Source organism: Callionymus lyra, chromosome 16, assembly GCF_982586985.1.
Source record: "Callionymus lyra chromosome 16, fCalLyr1.hap1.1, whole genome shotgun sequence".
Classification (NCBI taxonomy): domain Eukaryota; kingdom Metazoa; phylum Chordata; class Actinopteri; order Syngnathiformes; family Callionymidae; genus Callionymus; species Callionymus lyra.
The window spans coordinates 13,260,738-13,281,893 of record NC_141833.1 but is presented as its reverse complement, the minus strand read 5'-3'; the positions used below and the strand labels follow the sequence as shown (position 1 = coordinate 13,281,893).

Sequence of the window (21,156 nt, the reverse complement as noted above, 5' to 3'; positions counted from 1 at the left end):
TTACACGACGGTTACAAGCCTCGACTGCACTGACAAACGGAGAAAAATTGCTAAACTTTGACAGCCCTACTTTGTGTCTTTCTAAATTTTAACAAATATTATATTTCTAGTTTTAGATTAAATAAATGGTTTCACATTTAAACGTTTTGAAATCAGGTTATTTCTCAAATGGAATCCATCTTGTCAGTTACGAGTTGGTAACCAAGCTGCTGTAAAATTAAAAAGAAAATTGTATTATGACAAGTTTTTTTCTTTTGGAGGTCATATGTGTATTGATATATTTATATATGTACTGTATATATAAAAAGGGAACAAGGGCATAGAAAATGAACGAATGAATAAAAGATCACCGGTTTCTTGTATATACTGCCCCCAAATGGTCAACTACAGTAACTTCAGTAGCGTTACTGATGTTTATAGCAACACATACACGAGGTCGTCCTAATAATTTTGTTTTTTGTTCAGAAACACGAGGACGAGAGCGAGAGCTGGTTGCACAGACAGGTAAATAAACTCTTTTATCGACTTTCAAAGTTGCTCAAACGAAGGAGACTCGTATAAAGTCAGTCTCACCTGCCGACAGAACGAGGCTCCGCTCTTCTCACACGACGGCCTGAAGTTCTTCTTCACCAGAGCCATTCCACAGGGAGGCCGAGGGAAGTTTTTCCACATCTCCATGTCCACTTCCATGGTAATACCTCCACCCATCCTCCCAGGTATTTGCCATATAATGAGGATTTGTCATGGTTTTTTTGTTTTTCTTCACAGCTGAACACGAGCACGGACATCTTGAACTCTCTGACCTCTGGAGATTGGGACGTCACCAAAATCGTGGCCTACGATCAGAGAAGAAATCTCATGTGAGACATTTTCATCTATTTCTGAAAATCAAGTGAAAAAACTGACTTAAGAAGTTATTTCTCTGATATAAGATTCAAGTTATCATATGACAAGCTCTGATTATATACTTAATATGCAGCTGATACACACTCACATGTAACAGTATATATACTACTATATAAATCAAATTTGAATCTTAAAAAGTGCAGAAAACACATCTTTAAGGCCCCAAAGGCTGTAGTACAATCTCCACAAGAGTTAACTTATTTCCCAGGAGCCACATTATATAGTATGTAAGGGGCCGTCAAGCCAATAGAAAGAGAAAAAAGATGTCATTATGCGGAGATAAGATGAATAAAATACGATTGTTGTTATAATTGATATAAAATAAAACATGTCAAAAGTGTTTTTTTTCCTAATTATAATTCTTCAATTTAAATTATTTTAAAGAGAAAAGGAATACTCACAAAAAAAGGACAAAGAAATAGAAGTAAACGTCCTTTATCCAAAAACAACATGTAACAACATGTTACTTCAGTAGGAGTTACAATAATATTAGAAATGAATGATAAGAACTAATTAATTTAATTTAATTAATTTAATTTAACTTCCAGCCGCTAGATGGCAGCAGTCATTACGCGCTCTGCTGTTAAAAGAACGATGAAATCCTGCATCATACCGGCCGTGACTGAGGACGAGAGGATACAGTGGACTCCAGCAGCTTTTAAAGTTGATGTTTTCAAAACAAATGAAAGCAGTTACGACTTCGTCAAGAATCATGTGGTCTGTAAATTCTGTATCACCAGAGTCAAGTACTTGACAATACTACAAATATATCCTTGTTACTACAGTTCTGCAATAAATCGTATTGTTACAAAACAAATACACATTAACGGTAAATCAAAACAATTGTTGCAAATTGAAGTTTTCAGGCGAGTTTAATACTTTTACAATACGATAAACACGGGACCTAAAATTGAGCCGAGAGGAACACCAACATTTAAAAAAAAAAAATGTAATCACCGAGAGTTTGCCTTGTTTAAAATTGTAAACTTTCTAAATATATATATATATATTTTTCAATTATAGAACTTTAATAACTCTGTAACAGCAGCTGAACTTTCATTTTTTTTGTTCACCAGATACTTCTTGAGCACGGAGGATGACCCAAAACGTCGACACCTATACAGGTAAATTATTAAAATAAAAATCTGTTTCTTGAGTATTAAAGTATAATCTCCCGTCCTTCAGCGCCGACACAATACCGCCTTTCAACCGCTGCTGTCTCTCCTGCGAGTTCAAGTGCGGATACGTGGATGTTTCTTTCAGCCACAACATGCGCTTCTTCTTACTCCACTGCAAAGGTGAGCGTCCTCCACCTGATGTGACTTCCTTGTGTCTGAACCTCTTTGGAGAACTTTAGTGGGGAAACATTGAATCAAACACAATGAGTATCTTCTTGAGTGAGTTCTCAACTTGAGATCATTTTCAAGTGGACGCACACGTCGGAGCTCATGAGGGTTAATTTGAGTTTTAAACTTCTGTTTCGAGGCCATCGTGAAATGTGAGACGAACAAATGATGAATACGTCTGTCCCTCCGGCAGTGGGAAAAAAATGTTGTTGTTTCCATGGCGACAGGTTCCCTCTGAGTCACTTTTGAGAGTCACGCTGGCAGGGAAATGGATTATATCTTTGAAACACCGCCAGTTCATCACTAGACACACGACTATCGCACAGATTTGACGATATAGTCAACATACATTTACAACTATCATTCATCATGATAGTGTGTGTAGTAGAAATCTATTTTTCTTAAATATATTCCCTTTGTCTTCCAAATAATCTTTCATTATTATTAACATGTTGTGTTTATTTGAAATGCCTAAATGTTCTGATCATTTTTGTTTTATTTTATTGTCTTAATATTCAACATCTTTTTTTTAGAGTAAATGTGTGTGTTTCAGTGCAAAAAGAAATAAAGTTTTATATTTTGACCCAGATTTTGGAATTTATCCTATTTCATTTATAAAACCCATCACTTAAGAAACAAGTGGAAAGTATGACGAAGGACAATTAATAAGGAATTCATCTGTTCAGGGAGAAAAGGGAAATTTGTGAATGTAAAAGTTATAATTTCTAATTAAACTATATGATTACGCTTCTATTATTATACATCTCTTTTTAATATGAAATTGAAAAAAAATCTTCTAATACTGGATAGTAACTTACATGGTATATTTTTTATTTTTTTGCCATGCTACCTTAATTTTGTGTCTGTTAACTTGCATTTATATATATATATTTAATAATTTTTAGTTTCCACACAAATAATGACTGTCGTTAAATATATACATATAGATTATATAATATTATAATATAATAATCTAGAAAGATGGATGTTCAGACTTGTAACAAATGTATATGTTCTTTATTAAAAAAATGTTTTTCAAAGAACAGTAAGAGGTATATTCTCACATGAACCAAAAATATTTGATGACATAGATTTACCCACATTTTGGTATATATATATGGTATATATAGATATATAGATACAATATATTTCGTTTTTTTAAATGCTACTTTAATTTTTGTGGCGTTTTACTTGAATATATATTTACTTGAACATTATTTTAATAATAATATTTAGGTTACACATAAATAATCACTGATTATAATACTACAATCCTAATTATACTCTAAACAAAGTGTTATTAATATAAGAATCTAATGTGTCTTTAAATATGAATGTCTGGCCTTTTAAATTAATTTTTTGTTCAACTCTTTGCTTCCGGCAGGTCCGGACATACCGAGTGTGTCGGCCTATCACACCGAGGACAAAAAGAGTGAGTGAGTCAGAATCCGTAACATGTCAACGGTGCTAACGGGTCTAAATCGTTGAACTTCCTGCAGAGCTTTTCGACATCGAGATCAACGAGAGAGTGAACAACACGTACAGCAACATGCAGATGCCTAAAGTGGAGTACGAGACCATCACCATCGACGACTACAGTGGGTCCACTTCCACCTTCTGTGGATCGTCGACGGAACCTGTGACCTTCTTTTTTTGTGTGTTTTCAGCTCTGACGATGCAGATTCTCAAACCAGCTGGATTTTTGGACACAGCTCATTACCCGCTGCTGCTGCTCGTGTGAGTGCTGGCCTTTATCAGCCTCGCCACAAACACTGAGATGCTTTTGTTTCTGGCATTGATTTGATTTGATTCATGTTTAATGAGCCACATTATCTCTATCGAGTCATTATTGACATACATAAATCAGTTTTAAAAAGACAACTTTAGTTCCTCGCTTATCTGTGGTTAGGTATCTGGGACATATTCTCTCTGTTGTCGGTCCAGGACCTTTATCCACTTTACTGGATGACAAGCATGTATCTCAGAGGGTCAGACTGTCGCGAGGGGATGCAAAAGACTTACCTATTTCGGTGCTAGTTACGAAACATTACGAAAGACTTCTTTCTTCACTCCCTAATATTTTGTTAGGTCAATACACTAATCTTACAATATGATTCAATACGATATATTCAACTCACAATATATTTTAAAACACATCCTCTTGTCCTCAGTCATCACTGAGATCTCGTGGGATTTCTCTTTTTTTTTATTCACATCTTGTGATTGTCACACTCTATTTGTGTTGAATCAATAGACTAGAAAACCAAAATATGTCCAAACATCAGCTTTAAAAGCGGCTAAAGTCGACTGTATCCTCTTGTCCTCAGTCATCACTAAGGTCTCGCGGGAATTAATCTTTTTTTTTTATTCGCAATCTTGTGATTGTCACACTCTCTTTCGGTTGAATAAATAGAATAGAAAACCAAAATATGTCCAAAGGTCAGCTTTAAAGGCGCCTAAAGTCGACTGTATCCTCTCGTCCTCAGTCATCACTGAGATCTTGCGGGATTTCATCTTTTTTTTAAATTCACATCTTGTGATTGTCACACTCTCTTTCGGTTGAATAAATAGAACAAAAAAACAAAATATGTCCAAACGTCTGCTTTAAAAGTCGCTAAAGTCGACTGTATCCTCTCATCCTCAGTCATCACTGAGATCTGGCGGGATTTCATCTTTTTTTTAATTCACATCTTGTGATTGTCACACTCTTTCGGTTGAATAAATAGAATAGGAAACTAAAATATTTTTTTTTGTACGTTAACGATTAACCATCTAACACTTAACCATAAAAGCCCTTTTTTTTAATCTCTTAGTCAAACGTCATACTCGCACTACATGTCGTCATGGCAACAGTTTCAAGCGGTGTCACTGTACAATGGATGCTGAACCTCTGGTGTCACATCATATAAAGCTGTCAACTGCTCGAGTGACGGGTCGTAAAGTATGCTACGGTAAAATCGTTTGTCCTTGACGGTGTCGTCCTGGACTGATCGATATCTATCGCAGTAAATTTGGATAAAAATCAGGATTATGTCCTTCACTAATGGACATACTTTATTGTCACGTACGACACTAAATAGCACTGGCAGTATTGGCAAGAACCTGGCGATAAGATACATACCATGATACAGGATTAACTATACGAAATATTGCAAAACTGTAGTAACAAGCATATATTTGAAGTATTGTCGAGTACTTGACTCTGGTGTTGCAGTAATTCACAGACCACATGACTCTTGATGAAGTCACAACCGATTTCATTTGTTTTCTAAACCAGAATAAGTCAAAATATTAGGTTTAGTCGACTGTATCCTCTCGTCCTCAGTCATCGCCGGAATCTCCCGGGATTTTCATTGTTCCTTTAGCTGCCGGAGTGACTGCTGTCACCTGTCTGGAAGTTGAATTGCAACACAAAAATGAACAAACGCGGTAAAAATCTGCATGTTAATAATAAAAACTAAAAATGTTTCCATAGCGACGGCACGCCCGGCGGTCAGATGGTCACCGAGCAGTTCCAGGTGGACTGGGCCACAGCTCTGGTCAGCAGCTTCAACACCATCGTCATCCGCTTCGACGGCCACGGGAGCGGCTTCCAAGGAACCAACCTTCTCCACAAGGTCAAGCAGAGGCTGGGGAAGCTGGAGGAGCGGGACCAGCTGGAGGCGCTCAGGTTCGACCGCTGCCACCATTTTTAACCACTTTTTTAAACTTTTTTTTTTAATTATTAGATTCATTTCCAAAGAGCCGTACATCGATACAACCAGAATAGGAGTGTACGGGAAGGTAAGAGGACTGGGATCGACAAATGATGAGTTTCTTCCGATGACATCTGTTTATGTTTGCAGGCGTATGGAGGGTATTTGGCAACGATGCTGCTGAGCTCTGAAGAATTCACACAAGTTAAATGTGGAACAGCAGTTTCTCCCATCACAGACTTCGAGATTTACGGTAAACACTCAGATTCTAGGGAAGTGAGAAAATAGTGATATATATCGCAATTTTTTTGTGTCGATTTAAAAATCTTTTAGCTTTTTTGGGGGGGATTTCAAATCATCTTTAATTGTCTTATGGTTTATATTTCAACAAAGTATGTATAACATGAAATAATTGAATTTAATTAATTTACAATAGCAAGATTTTGTGTTGCAATTCAACCTCCGGCAGCTAGATGGCAGCAGTCATTATGTTCTCCGCAGCTAATGAACAATGAAATCCTGAATGTGATGACTGAGGACGAGAGGATACAGTGGATTCAAGCAGCTTTTAAAATTTGATGTTTGGACATATTTTGGTTTCAAATCTAATGAAAGCAGTTACGACTTTGCATTACAGATATGACAGGAAAAAACAAATGAATACACTTAAACATTAAACATCAATACTGTATGGATATTCAGCAGTATTGAGTATATATATATAAATGTTTGGCTTTCAAATAACATTGTATTACTGTGTATCATCATTGATTTTATGGCTTATATTTAAATTAAGTGTATGAAATTAATTATTTTTATTTACAATTAAGATGCAAATATCCACAAGCTTTTGATCATCGGTATTCCTGGGATGACTGAGGATGAGAGGATACAGTGACTCCAGCTGTTTTTTAAAGCTGATGACGAATGAAATCAGTTACGACTTTGTCAAGAGTCATGTGGTCTGTAAATTCTGCAACACCAGAGTCAAGTACTCGACAATACTACAAATATATCCTTGTTCCCACACAATATATTGTATACTGAAAGAACTACTTTAAATACAAGGCAAAGCAAAATTCCACTTCCCACCTCAGCGGTAGTTAAAACCTTATTTAATTAGACTTTTCCACACAGCCGCGCTAATAAATCACATTCATGCTTAAGTAAAATCCCCTTTTAAAAAACTGTAAATCTCCCTGAAAGTAATTTGCTTCTCTCTGCAGTGTCAGCGTTTTCTGAGCGGTACCTCGGATCCAGAACAGATTCACGAGTCTACACGGTACCGTTCATATATCCTCTGCTCCAAATACAGGACTGGCGACAGAAGTGCGATGAATAATGATGAATCCAACACGTTTTTTTTGTTCACGCTCAGATGGCGAATCTAGCACACAGAGCGGGTCAGCTGCTGGACAAACAGTACTTGATCATTCACCCGACAGCTGACGGTACTGACAAGATCATTTCAGAACAATCAGTTCTTCAATTGTCTTCTCTAATCTCGCTTTTCATCTCGACAGAGAAAGTTCACTTCCAGCACACGGCGAAGTTCATCAACCATCTAATCAGTGAGAAGGCAAACTACACTCTGCAGGTCAGATTTCACTTTATCTGTTCTCGTAGAAACATCAAGCAGCGTTTGAGCAGAGTTACCATGTGAAAGGGAGACCTCAAGTGGTACATTTGTGGATCGCATCATCCCTTTGATCCTTGAAAATATTTCGTTTATCTAAAGTATTGAAATACTATTATCCTCATCTGTGATCCGAAAGATACCAAGTGTTAAATTGAGTATATTTAAGTGACATGGAAAGTTAATAATTATCTTTTTTGCATTCTAGAATAATCAGTTAAAAATTGAACTGTGAAATATATATAATTGTTTCAATCTGATTATATATTTTAAAACTTTTAAGTATATCAATGCCACCACAAGATTCAACGGATGATAATAACATTTCAAAATTTCTATTGGAATTGACATTTTTTGTTGTTGAATCATTTAATTGAATAACTTATATATTGAAAGGTTTATTTTACAATTATGATTATTATTATATTTTAAAATAAGAATGATTTCAAAATTAATGATTTTTTTAATACGTAGAGATTGACGTTCTAATTCTCAAAAACTCAAAAAGAAATGTTCTAAATTTAATATGTTTAAATATGTTGCATTTTAAATATAATGTAAAAATGTTGCCAACATTTTTATAGAAAAATTAAAAAAAAAAACTTTTCTCACAAATACAGTTTGATATTCTAATTCTAATAATTAAATAATGAACATTATAAATTCCATACTTTTTAATATTCTGGGCCTTTTAATATTCAATATAAAAATGTTGGCATAATACTATGTAGTAATAATATAATAGTATAAACAATTTTATATTGAATTTAAAAGGCTACAAATACTTTCAAGACTTTCTTTTTTTTTACACAGAGTTTTATCCCCTAATTTCAATTATATTTCATAAATCCAAAAACATACAACAAAACGTTTCTAGATCGAATTTAAAAGGCTACGAATATTTTTTTGATTCTTTTTTTTTTTTTTACAGTTCAATAGTTAAATATTCTTGGTCCAATAATTAAAAATAATTAAATTCAGTATTTTTTATTCTATATTAAGCCATTTAATTTCAGTAAAAAAAAAAGTGTCATGTAATAGTTTTAACATTTTGATATTGAATTAAAGGCAAGTTTTAATAATAATAATTTTAAAAAAGTTTCAACATTTAAAATGTCACATTGAACCAGTCAAAATCCTGAAGGCTCTGATATACTTATGTATATATAATGTCTAATACTTCCACAGATCTACCCAGACGAGGGCCACTTCCTCCACACTGAAGGGACTCAGCAACACCTCAGTCAATCGCTCGTCAACTTCTTCGAGGAGTGTTTTCGGGTCCCGGAGAAAGCCAAGAGCGGCCGACAGGACGAGGACGAGGACGACAGCTAAAAAAAAAACTAAAAAAAACCCCTGTTCAAACTGACTCACCCCCGTGGAACCAGCACCGGCAGCACAATATGCAACAGATGGGCCCCGCCTCCCGACGTCCCCCGTCCGGATCCAAGCTGGACTCTGAAGTTGCAGACCCTCGCATGTGCTTCATCCCACACCTCCTTTTGAAGAGTCAGAAAGAGAGATTTTTTCAGATTTAAAATTCTGTTCACCTGAGACACCTGAGACACCTGAGCCTCATTTCCTTGGACACAGAACAGGCTCGATTGTAGTCGGAGACTTTTGACAAATCAATGCTGGCAGTTATTTTTTCTTTGAGGTAAACATTACGAGGACACATACTTATTTCAACTATGATTCTGAAGGTGTTGTTCCCTGAAACCTCTGGTGGATGTTCGGTCCCAGAATAAGGCATGAGATCGTAGACGACAAAAGCATCGACAACGTTGATCTCTTACATACTTTGGTTCTTTCTTTAGTCACTGTGCCTTATTGTGGGTGAAAGTTCTCGCCGTGACCCCACGTGACATTGAAAAACGAGTGAATGTTAGCCTTCGTTCCGTTTGGTCACGAATCAAGATCATTTCATCCTCTTCTTTTTTTTTTTATCAAATAAACAATACAAGGGATCGATCTTTTTTTTAGAATAACTTGTTTTTCATCACAATTCTTGCCGTTTATTTTTGGACTGGTGCATTAACTCATGGGTTTTGTTCATGAATTTAACTTGTGTGATATTTGTGTGTCAGTAGTTTCCAGTCAACTGATGTATAAAGTGTATAAATCTCATATTGTTTGGGTATTTACGTTGTATGTGCGCCTTGTATATAAATCATTTTCAAATGTAACAGTGTCGAGTATTTTTTCTAAAAAATAAATAAACGTTTTACTATTCATTATATGAATAGTATAATAGTAATAGTGAATATATATATATATATATATATATATATATATATATATATTGACATAATATAATGAAATCAATACAATACAAATATATATATATATATATATATATATATATATATATATAGAAAACGTTTACAATAATACATCGAAGACGCATTGAATTGTTCAGGCTAATGCTAATCGATATGCTAGTTAGGCTAAATGTTAGCTTTGTCTTTAGCATGGACTTACCTTTGCAAACGAACAAAGTAAAGTTAAAATCGATAAAATACGGTTTCGTATCAAGGTAAGAATCTCAAAGTAATGAAAAGGTTTAAAAGAAAAACCGTGTTTATGTAGGGTCATAGAACTCGAAAAAGCTAAGTTAGCTTAGCTTAAATGAGCCTTTTACTAAAAGCTTAAATCATAATGTGTCAAAAACAACGTAACGTTTTGTTTAATAATACGTACAAAGATAAAATGTGACCTTCGAAATAACCATTACTTACCAATTTTATCATTTGATTCGCAGAGAAAATAAGCTTTACCTGAAAAACTTCAGCAACTTGTAAAATAAAGATGGGAAAACAAACAAATAATACAAAATAATAAATATTAAGAAATCTTCACTGAACGCATTTAAACTATTAAAAGTAAAACCCAACTTTAATATAAATAAAAATGATTGTTTTTCTGCCTACTAGCTTTTGACATAATATAATAAAAACAAAAAAAGTGTTGTTTAACAAAACAAATATGTAAACCTTGATATGCAGAGAGAATATCTTTCAAAAAATGTTCAAATGATTAAACTACTAAATAGCAAAAAATAGAACACTTTAAACATGAAATGTATCCTTATAGGAACCAAATCTTTGAAGGGTAAAACTAAAGAAGCAAAACACATTTAGCTACAAGTAAAACTTCACTATATATCAAAAATAAATGTATTTTAATAGAATATAGGATTTTACCGTCAACATGTGGACCTTGTGTTGTGTCGGCTCTAAATGAGCAACTTCAGAGAAACTAAGAGTTTTTATTCTTTACAGATTTTGACATAATGTAGTTAAAACAACATTTTTTGTTACGTAGATAAGCAACATGTAAGCTTTATTTTACCCTTTGATATGCATGGAAATATTAATATACTTTGAAAATAAAATATACAGTACCTATGAAGAAATATCTGTAGATATCTGCAGAGGCAAAAAATGGAAAAATAAAGTAAAATAAAAAATAGTTAATTTATTACCAAAGAATTATTTTCTATTACAATAAAATATAACTATAGAAGAAAAAATCTGCAGAGGCTAAAACTGAAACTGTAAAAAAAAAATGTGTCACTAACTCTAGAGATTTGTAAAATAAAATAACGAATAAAAATAGAAGAAAAAAATAAGAAAAAAATAGGAAATTAACCAATTTAACTACTTCCATAGAACTCAAATATAATACGATTAAACCGAAGAATGAAAAAAAACAAACAATCTGAGTTAGTATTGCAATCTCGGGGATCAAAGGATTACACAAAATAAAGTAAAGACGAGTCTTCTACAATAGAGAAATTTTATTTCCAGTGTTTCACGAGTCTGCGAGTCGTCTCACAGTCCAGGGAACACAGCGCTGACACACATGTTCCCACTCGATGAAGCGTTTCCTCTCCAGAGAAGTACCAAACATACACACGAGTGCATCATCGTCTCACAATACTGTACTCAACCCTGCTGATGATGATGAAGATGATGATGATGGAGAAAGAAAAAAAACAACAACAACAAAGCAGCTAAAAGATGGCGTCTATGTGCATTTACTCTCTTTTACATATTTAAAAATTCAAGTTCTGTTAAAATGAAAAAGAGCGGAATAAAATTACAAAACATGTTAAGACCGGAGTGGAATGCCTTAAAGAATGGAAGCTCGGCATTAAAAAAAAAACGACAACAAAAACAACAATCTGTCCGATGACTGACGATGTCATTCACAGTTATATCTTGGTGGAGCTCGACAAAAACAATATGGCACCCAGAACGTTTTCACTGTGAGGCACTTCCTATTGTGTTTCCCATTTGTTCACGAGATCATCTTCTTTATCTGCTCTTATCACCGACACAGCAACACATTTGCACCAGAGGGTCGTTGTTCTCTGCTCTTAAAAGAAACGCCATTCAATTCATATCTTTTTTTTTTTTTTTTTTTTGCATAAGTCCAGTGTCTTCTTGTGAGTTTTTTTTTTTTGTACCTTTGGAGAAGCCGCCGCGAGAATCAAGGGGGCTCGCCGTCTTCCTGTACCGAAAAATAATCATTCAAGTAAAATAAAAAGTATGTACACTCAAACAAGCATCTAAAGCTTTTAGTCGCGACAACAGCAGGCGTGTCTGTACATTCTTCATTTGGTTACCGATTCACTGACTCTATTAATGATTCTTTCTCCACAAAAATAATCCATCTGCAAAAATCCTAGAAGTCTACTTCCTATTCACTCTAAAACCCTTTTAGCCACGTCGCCAACAATCCTCCCGCCGCGCCTTTTCTCAAAACTACTTAAAAAGCCAGAGCCTCCTTTTTTGAATCTTCCACGTCCGTCCGTTTCCATCTGGTTTTTTTTGAAAAAGAAGTTAAAACATTTGGTTCCGTGCCTTTTTCACACGAGCAAGAGCAACGATCCTGTGTGCGGTTCTTTTCACGAGCACACGTTTTTTTTTGTTGTTTTTTTCGTTTTGTACAACATGCTCATCCATAAACACTGATCACACGACAGGGATTTATGCTTCCGAAAACACCTTCTGAAACGCTCTCTCTCACAGGTACTGGTAGAAGCGAGAGTGGACCACCTGGGAACCGGCCAGTTTGTGGGGGTGAGCCGTGGCCGACAGGCTCAGGTTCTTACTCGGGGCGACGTCTCCGTTCGACACGTCGGCCTGACGGGTCGCGTCGGGGGACGCCGACGACGCAGATGCCGCCGCCCCGAGGTTTTGGGAGCTGGTCGCGTGCAGGACGCCGTCGGGGAAGTCGAGGCTGACCTCCGGGTTGCTGGTGCGGTGGCGCTCGCGGGCGATCCAGTCCCGGATGGAGAAGTCCTGAGAGCTGCACTTGGGCTTGAGCCGGTCCACGGCCGACAGCTCGGAGCAGCAGCTGATGTCCTGCTGCGTCCAGTCGCCCAGCACGGACAGCTCGGCGAAGTCCCTCTGCCCGCCCATGGTGTGGCGCCGCCGGATGTTCTTCTTCTTGCTGCGGGCCTCCGACGACCTCTGGCTGCCCACGCCGAACATGTCGTCCGACGACACCCGCAGACGCACCTTCAGCCGGTCGGTGATCTTCAGCCGCCACGCCGGCTCCGTCTTGTCCAGCTCGCCTTTAGACGAGGCGCTCAGGCTCTTGGCCGAGCCCAGGATCTGGGAGAGTCTGTTGGAGTCCAGCGAGGTCTCGCTGTCGGTCTTCGGCTGCCGCGGCGACTTCTTCCGCGAGAGCGTGTCGCATTCGATGAGTCTGTGGGAGGGGAGTGGCCGGGGTTCCCTCTCGGCCGACCCGCTTTCCTTCCGGACCGTGAACACGGACAGGTCGCTCTCGCTGTCCGTCTCCATGGGCCGGCCCTCGCTGACCAGCTCGCTCCTCTCGTCGTCGGCGTCGTCGTCCCCCCGGCTCTCGGCCACCGACTGCACCTCCGGGCTGATGGCGCTGAGCTCGGCGCCGGTCAGGAACGTCATGGACGAGGTGGTGGAGTAGTCCGAGGTGATGGAGCAGACCTCCGCCCCGAGGAAGCTCCCGCCGGCCTCCGAGCCCGGGGCGGCCGTCCTGCTGCTGCGCCGCAGTCTCGGCGCTGAGGCCTGGGAGCTGGTGCTGTTCATGGTGCCGAGGTCGGAGACGGTGTCGTCGTAGTGCGGGTCCGAGAGCGAGGTCTGGTGGCTCATGGGGATGTGGTAGCTGAGCCGCGGGGAGTGGGAGGGGGAGGCGTACGGGGAGCCCGGTTGAGGTTTGGGCGAGTCGCGGCGAGAAGGCACGGCGGTGGAGAGGCCGTCGGCGAGGAACTCTTTGCTGTCCGACTGGTCCAGCTGCTCCGCCGAGCTGGTCCGGTCTTTCTCCTTCTCGCTGGCGTCGTCCGTCTCCTCCTCCGTCCGGCTGTCCGGGGACCACGGGGTCTGCGGAGACCTCTCCCCCGGGAGCTCTTTCTTGAGGAACACGGCGTCCAGGTCGTCGTCCGAGCTGCTGGGAAGAGCCTTGTCCTTGGGCTTCTTGCGTTTGCGGCTGACGAAGAAGGAGGAGCGAAGCATCTCTTTGCTACACTGATCCTTCCCTGTTCCCCACAAGCTCTGCAGGACAAGAGTGCGTCACATATTACATCTTTGTTATAAGTTTTTATTTCACATTAATAGATTTTTACCTTAAAGGCATTATTGATTATAACTCCCTCCAGCAACTAATGTACCTATGTAGCAGGTGTGTACATTTATTTGTTGATGATTTATTCCTCATTACTTAATTTAATATTGTGTGTATTTTTATTTTCCTCATGATTATTTTTATTTTATTTATAATTTTTTTGCATTTTTGTTTTTCTGACTATTTTTAATACCAGTACTGCATGTCTTATGTACACAACTATATGTATATATTATTCCGTAACAAATTAAATTTCCCCCAATTTGGGACGAATAGATTGATTTATATTCCTTTATTCTTCCCTCACTGGATAACTCTGAGTTGTTCCAACAGAACGTTTATTAAAAGTTAATTTAAAACATGCATTTCACAGATTAAATAATTACAAAAACAATAGTAAGAAAAGCAGCAATAAATAAAAATAACAACAAAATAAAGAGTAAAAGAACAAAGATTTATCCTATTTTAGCCCTTTTATATAAATTGTTAAAAAATCTTTATTTTATTTTTACTTAATGTTCCCTGTAAAAGCATTGAGAGGATGAAAACATTTTTCTACCAAATTTTTTAAATGGTTAATAGTTAAATTAGCCGAAAAATACACAAGTAGACTGGATATAAAAAGATGTTAGAAAACTAAATAGTAATAACAGAACTGGGTTATACTGGACATGTTTTTTTAAAAGGGGGTCTTCTGCCCCCTTATCATTAACAATCAAGATAAAATCTTCCTTACTTTATTTGTAATAGTGTTTTTTGTAGAGTTGCCGTCCCTCAATAAACATCTACATGTTATATTTCAAGCGATTATTTTTGAAGACACACTTTTCTATTTTAGATGTATACAGATAAACGTTTAAACAATTAAATAACAGTGACAGCTTTGTTTTGTTTTAATAAAGTCATGGCAAAAAACACACTTTAATTAACTAGAAAATGGAAGTTTTATGATAATCAAGGACAAGATATTAAAGTAAAGGAGGAAGACGTGTGTGAAAGAGATCATTACCTTAGATTTGCTGGAGTCACAACATGCTGAATCTGAGGGACAGAAAGCAGAAAGTCAGCGACAGCAGGACACAACGTTCAAAAACATGACGGCTCCTGCGAGTAAATGACATGAGTGATGGAAGCAGAAGAACATTCTCCACACAGAGAAGACGGGAGAAAGCAGCAGAAGAGAGGGATGAAACTTTTTTTTTAGGGGGGCGGGGGGGACGAGGAAAGAAGTCGCCCCGGCGTTTCGGAAAGAGACACAGAAAGCAGCTCATGCTAATGTGACGGAAACGATGGATCGACGGCACATCACAGGACAGACACGTCAGTCACGGAGCATCACACGAAGCCACCCGAAAGACATCCGACTCTAGCGCCCCTGACTTGAGTGTGTGTCGTGGTGGAACCAGCGCACTTGCTCTCGGTGGTGACGCAAAAACACAAAACCCACAAAAGCTCCAAATCAAGCTGCAAATCAGGAAACGACAACATTCAGAAGCCCTTCGCTAAACAAAGAGTTGGGGTCGTCGAGACGTTGAGGTGATAAGTCAAGAACTCCTTATCATAGTTACATTTCTATAGCATATTATATATTTATACTTTACTATACTATACTCAGTGGACTCAAATGTGTTTTTTTTGTGGTTGTCTATTTAGAGATCTTTATTGTGTATTTTATCATTACGCTTTAAACTACATTTTGTTTTAACTAGACGTAATGTTCAACACATTAATGATTAGAAAAGAGAAATACGTTTTTTTTCCTCTACGTCATGACTTCATATACATTATTCTACTTTGAAAAAAGGAAACAACTGTGCTTCTCCAATAATAAAAGACTCATAGCATAACGCTTCAAATGGAACGTCAACTGACTCCATCTAGTGGTCAAACTCATGAACTGAAAATAACTGATACGACTTCATGATTTACAATTTTCAGAATCACAGATCAAATAATCCAGTGATAACTACAACACATCCCAGCATGCATTGTGGTATTTACCTCTCCGGTTTCCTTCCTTCTCTTTAGGTTTATTTGATTGTAAGTAAGTAATTTTTATTTGTATAGCGCTTTTCCAGACCAGGGTCACAAAGCGCTTAACCAATCAAACATAATATTTGGCATGGAGTTGTATTTGTAATTTAGATTTGCGAATATAGATCCAGACACGGTCACAAATAACGACGTCACAAACACGTTGAACAAATATAACAAGAAGCAAATGAAAGAAACCTATCAAGGCCAGAAATAAAAAATACATGGACCCGCACAGAACCCTATAAAAAAAATTAAAAAAAGCATGCCTGTCTCATCCTCTCAGGCGTTAGCTTCAGTGTGTGTGTGTGAGTGTGTGTGTGTGTGTCGGAGCAGGTGTATGGACGCACTACTGAGCTCACTCCCCACAAACCCAGCCCTCAGACATCATGACAGGTTGCGCCACATGACTGGGAGAGAACCTGAGGGTGATCATACCATGCTACTTGTCCTTGCGATCAGCTTTAGAGACAACAGAGACAGCAGAAGGGCTTTCAGGTCAAGAACAGCAGCTTTGCTCTGTATCTCCTCAACATTGACTAGTTGTTTTTTTGTTTTTTAAATATGAAGACGTGCAACACCACAGGAAAAATGACAAACATCGACTTCTCTTTCTTTCTTTTTTTAAATCTTTTTTCCTCCTTTCGCCCCCATTTTAATAGAGCTGCGGGTTTCTGCAGACTAGGCAGCCACACTGGGCACAACACTCGTCCTTCCTCCTACAGTCCCAGCTGTCCATCACTGACAACACAGAGTCCATCAGCGACATCATCGAGTGATAGACGCCGCCCACTTGGCCTGTGTCAAGAGTGGGTAATGTGTGAGTGCTGGACAGGGAGAGGGGAGAGAAACACACTAGACAGAAGGGCAAAGGTCAGAAGGGTTAACACTTCCATCGTTTTTTTTTTGTTGTTTTTTTTTTTTGTTTGCTAAAATTTGGGAAAGAACATGCCTGGGTTATGAGAGACGAGGAAGGGGGGAAAAAAAGAACTGAAAGAAAACGAGTCGTCGTCTCGACAATGGCGAAGCACAGGGAGAGGGGAATAAAGACTCAAAACAAAGGAAATAAAAAAGGCAAACAAATGAAAACTTGGACAAATGAGGCAAAACAAAAACAAACGAAATAATTAATCTGGTTTTCAACTAATCCAAACACAAATTTTAAAAAAAGAGGGAATTTATCAGCATCTTCAAATACACTTCAAGTAACAAAATAATTGAACAAGTCAATACAATTCCATGTGACGTGCCGTTAATAGAAGCATAATGACGCTGGCATGTTTAGATATGCTGGGAGGCTCAGGCCGCGAGAGGAAAAAAGGGCAACGGCGTTACCTGAGACTTCGCCCGGCGATGCCGTCGTACGTCCAATGTTTGAGAGCAGATGGTCAATGTTCGGGACCGGCTGCGACTGCACCGTGCTTTTCTGCTCGGTCGTGGTCTGAAGACGATATTTAACAATTAAAATCAACAAGCGATGGAACTTAGATCAGTGAAATATGAAATAAAAGACATCAAAATGATTTTAAATCACTTTAAATTAGAAGCGACAGTCATCTATACTCCATGAACTCTTCTTCTTACCACTGGGTCCTCGTTGCCTTCTTCTGTGAAAAACCAGTCAAACTGTTGGATTAAGTTCTCCACTATCTTGCACTGGTCGGGCATGTGGTTGACCATGTTGGTCATGTTGTCTTCGGACGTTCGGACCAGCGTCGGGCCGAACACTATCGCCAGATTTCGAGGTTCCATCTTGATGGAGACGAGACGAAAACGAACATTACTCATTTGTACGTGTCAAAGTGTTCGCTGCTCATGCATGTAAGACGAGAAGTATGTATGTAGGAAAGAAGAAGTTTCCTAGAATGGTTGAACTGCCCTTAAGAGAAGAGTGGGTGGGTCCATTTAAAATGAACCAAATTGCATTGTGGGAATGTTGCAAGTAGACCCAAGGCAAAAATAATAATGATTAAAATAATTAAAAAAAAACCTGATGAGAACATTTTGAAAATAAATACTATAGTCATAATCAAAACAGAAAAAAAGGTATTAATGATTAAATGTTTTTTTCTTCATTCTTTTCATTTTTAAACATTTTTATGGAGAATTATTTTAATAAAAGTGGTGAATATAGTGGCAAAGAATTCTGATATTATTTTAATATGATTATTATATATAAGATATAAATAAAACAAATATTTTTTTAAATGTATTTTACATTTTAATTTCTGAAAAATGTATTTTATTAAACGTTGTATATGATATATGTATTAAGAAATCATACAAAATGTATAACCTTTTAATGTTCAATGGCATTGAAAGTCTTCTAAAAGTAAGTAAATTATTTTGATAAAGCACTTTCTCCGCAACTTTTCAATATATGTCAGAGTATTAAAAGAACGGCTCAGAAGAAGTGTTGAGACACAGTTAGGGAGGAGCAGGATTAGCTTGTCAAGAGAACAGATGAGGTGGAGGTTGATGGACGCTCAAAGTGAGGATCCACAGATTTTCTAAATCAAAACAAGTGAGTGAAGATGACGCACCTTGTTCTTCTCACAGTTGATAGAAACCTTCTTAAGATGAGCACAAAGGAATTTCAAGGTTTCAAAGTGGTGATCCGGTAACTCATAGATCTGTTAAAAAACACAAAGGCAGAATGAAGCACTATTTTTAAAGATCAATGCAACAATGAAAGGGAATCTTACCAGGCGCTTGAGCTCCTTTAATCTATCAACAGAGTTCTCTGTTCTGTTGGCTTCAATAAATTCATTATACTTTTCTGTGGAGCAACAACAAGAGGGTTATTCAGGTCGAGTGTTTTACACGATCTAATCTTCTCAGGGAGATCCGTACCATTTGTAAACAATGGATCTGGAAGCTTTCTGAAAAAGGACTTGAGCAAACTACTGATGACATTGAGGTCCCGCCATTTCTATAAAGAAAAAACAGTGTCAAAAAATACTTGATGTGTCAAAATGATTTGGGTAAAAAAAAAAAAAGAGGTTGAATCTTACATCTTCCTGGATGTCGATGTCACCCATGCCTTTGGTGTTCAGTTCCTCCTGCATGCTGGAGATGGAGGCGTTGTTCCCGGGTACTCTGTAGATCCCAGTGTACTCCAGGCCTCGCTCCTCCACCACCATGCAGCACAGCTCCACGAGCAGAGGGACGAACTGAAAGAGAGGACAGTGAATGCGGGGAAATATTCGTCACACGTACGGGAGCAACTAAATAAATGATACGAGGGACACAGCAGGGGGTGATGGACTCACTCTGTTGCACTGAGCAGGGGGACAGTCGTCCAGGCGCACCCCGAACGTGACCCCGGCGGGAGGCTTCTTTTCAAAGGGCTTCCTCATGATCCCGGCGATGCCGATTTTCCAGGCGGCTCTGTCCCTGGGTGGACTGGACTCATCTGAGCGGTCGTAAACATAAACAAGGGTCAGAAACAAAAAGGAGAGAAAAACTCAATAAGCAGGTTATATTCACCTCTTAGCGCCCGACGATCCTCTGGCTTTGGCGAGTGAGCGTTGTGGGACTTGCTCTCCGTTTTACCGCCGAGGAACGCCTGTTTGATGCTGAGCGACTGGCGGGAGGGTTTGGGGGAAGGTTCAGACCTGCTGCTGGGGGCACTGAAAAGATGAGAAGAGTTATAAAGGTCACAGTTTAAGGAGATCACTTTATTCTGGATTTAAGGAGCCTTGCATACCTCATCAGGTTGTATTCTTTAATCTTTCGACTGATCAGGTCTTGACTCGTCACATCAGAGTCCTGTGAAGAAATGAAAGATTTCAGTCAAATATTGTCAATAAAGTTGTGTCTAAACTAACATGACAATTGTGGAAGACAAAAGAAAACGAAAATGAAACGTATAGAAAAAAGGGGAGGGATTTATGACAAAATAAAACAAACGTGTGCATTATCAGGCTTCTTAAAGCTTTAGTTAAACATGAGATTTTTAAATACCATTTGAAATTGCATTCAATACCAACCCGACAATCAGCCAAAATGTAATAATAAAAAACACCACATCAATAATTGATGCAGGCATGATTTTGAATTATGTCTTACACAAAATATATCGTGCCTCGTCCACGTTGTCTGGTAAAGCTTTCAAACATGAAGAAAAGTTCTGATTAAATTTACATCTTCTCATGTTTTCCAAAGTAAACGCCTCTTTCCAAAACGGCAAAGTGCATCTGATGCTTTTTCGTTACGTCGTTGCGATTGTTTGTCAAATCTTACTCATCATATGTTCTCATTTTTAAAACTTTTGATTCTAAACATTTTAATGCAAATTAAGGCATTATTTTTCAATTCATTTAATTAACGCCTTGTATGACTCGCTATGGATCAACGGTTACACCTTGGTTATGGAGGACAGAAATGTATGCCTTTGTGCATTATTCAGTATTTTTAAAACAGTAAGAATATGGGTCTGATACCAAAGCCAGTTGCCAAAAACGATAATATTTAAGATTAAAAGTGTTATATGAATCGATGAATTTCGATTTAGAATCTGCTCGTGATTTTAATTTTTCTCCTCATTTTAAACTAAAGTTACACTTCATGCATGCTCTGCCCTCTACATGCTATTGATACAAGTTTCTTTGTGAGGTGACCCAAATTTGTTAAACCAGGGTTATGACTGTAACTGGGGTGTATAATATTAACAATGACATAAACCTTTAGTCAAGTCCTGTGACTTTGTTGTTTAGAAATAGTGATGTCCATGAGTCACACATTATAGGAACTGTCTCTACTGACTGTAATTCCATTAAAACATCACGTCACACACGTTCATAGATCCTGGGAAAAAACGTTTCAGTGAGATGTTGAATCGTGACGTACTTGCTGATGGAAACACGCCTCTGCGTGACTCAATAGTTAATCTCATCGTTTAATAAGTAAGTAAGTAAGTAAGTAAGTC

The 21,156-nt window shown here is 38.0% G+C and overlaps 2 protein-coding genes across 3 annotated transcripts in view; one reads left to right on the top strand and one right to left on the bottom strand.

The window, feature by feature from the left end:
• dpp6b (dipeptidyl-peptidase 6b) overlaps positions 1 to 9,734 on the top strand; it is a 77,240-nt gene extending 67,506 nt beyond the window's left edge. The window contains exons 12-26 of the mRNA XM_087810805.1: positions 466 to 504; positions 584 to 691; positions 769 to 860; positions 1,983 to 2,030; positions 2,092 to 2,204; positions 3,637 to 3,684; positions 3,752 to 3,850; positions 3,920 to 3,989; positions 5,728 to 5,922; positions 5,981 to 6,035; positions 6,098 to 6,200; positions 7,174 to 7,229; positions 7,326 to 7,398; positions 7,471 to 7,544; positions 8,772 to 9,734. Of these exons, the coding sequence (XP_087666931.1) occupies positions 466 to 504; positions 584 to 691; positions 769 to 860; positions 1,983 to 2,030; positions 2,092 to 2,204; positions 3,637 to 3,684; positions 3,752 to 3,850; positions 3,920 to 3,989; positions 5,728 to 5,922; positions 5,981 to 6,035; positions 6,098 to 6,200; positions 7,174 to 7,229; positions 7,326 to 7,398; positions 7,471 to 7,544; positions 8,772 to 8,918 (1,320 nt within the window). The 3' untranslated portion in view covers positions 8,919 to 9,734. The remainder of the gene's footprint in view (positions 1 to 465; positions 505 to 583; positions 692 to 768; positions 861 to 1,982; positions 2,031 to 2,091; positions 2,205 to 3,636; positions 3,685 to 3,751; positions 3,851 to 3,919; positions 3,990 to 5,727; positions 5,923 to 5,980; positions 6,036 to 6,097; positions 6,201 to 7,173; positions 7,230 to 7,325; positions 7,399 to 7,470; positions 7,545 to 8,771) is intronic.
• A 1,630-nt stretch (positions 9,735 to 11,364) lies between these two features.
• arhgap21b (Rho GTPase activating protein 21b) overlaps positions 11,365 to 21,156 on the bottom strand; it is a 32,487-nt gene continuing 22,695 nt past the window's right edge. For both annotated transcript variants that reach the window (XM_087810803.1, XM_087810804.1), the window contains 11 exons: positions 19,936 to 19,997; positions 19,716 to 19,858; positions 19,499 to 19,641; positions 19,241 to 19,399; positions 19,080 to 19,158; positions 18,932 to 19,005; positions 18,770 to 18,859; positions 17,811 to 17,978; positions 17,562 to 17,667; positions 15,202 to 15,233; positions 11,365 to 14,122 (listed from right to left, as the gene is read on the bottom strand). In XM_087810803.1, coding sequence (XP_087666929.1) covers positions 12,614 to 14,122; positions 15,202 to 15,233; positions 17,562 to 17,667; positions 17,811 to 17,978; positions 18,770 to 18,859; positions 18,932 to 19,005; positions 19,080 to 19,158; positions 19,241 to 19,399; positions 19,499 to 19,641; positions 19,716 to 19,858; positions 19,936 to 19,997 — 2,565 coding nt within the window. In that variant the 3' untranslated portion in view covers positions 11,365 to 12,613. The remainder of the gene's footprint in view (positions 14,123 to 15,201; positions 15,234 to 17,561; positions 17,668 to 17,810; positions 17,979 to 18,769; positions 18,860 to 18,931; positions 19,006 to 19,079; positions 19,159 to 19,240; positions 19,400 to 19,498; positions 19,642 to 19,715; positions 19,859 to 19,935; positions 19,998 to 21,156) is intronic.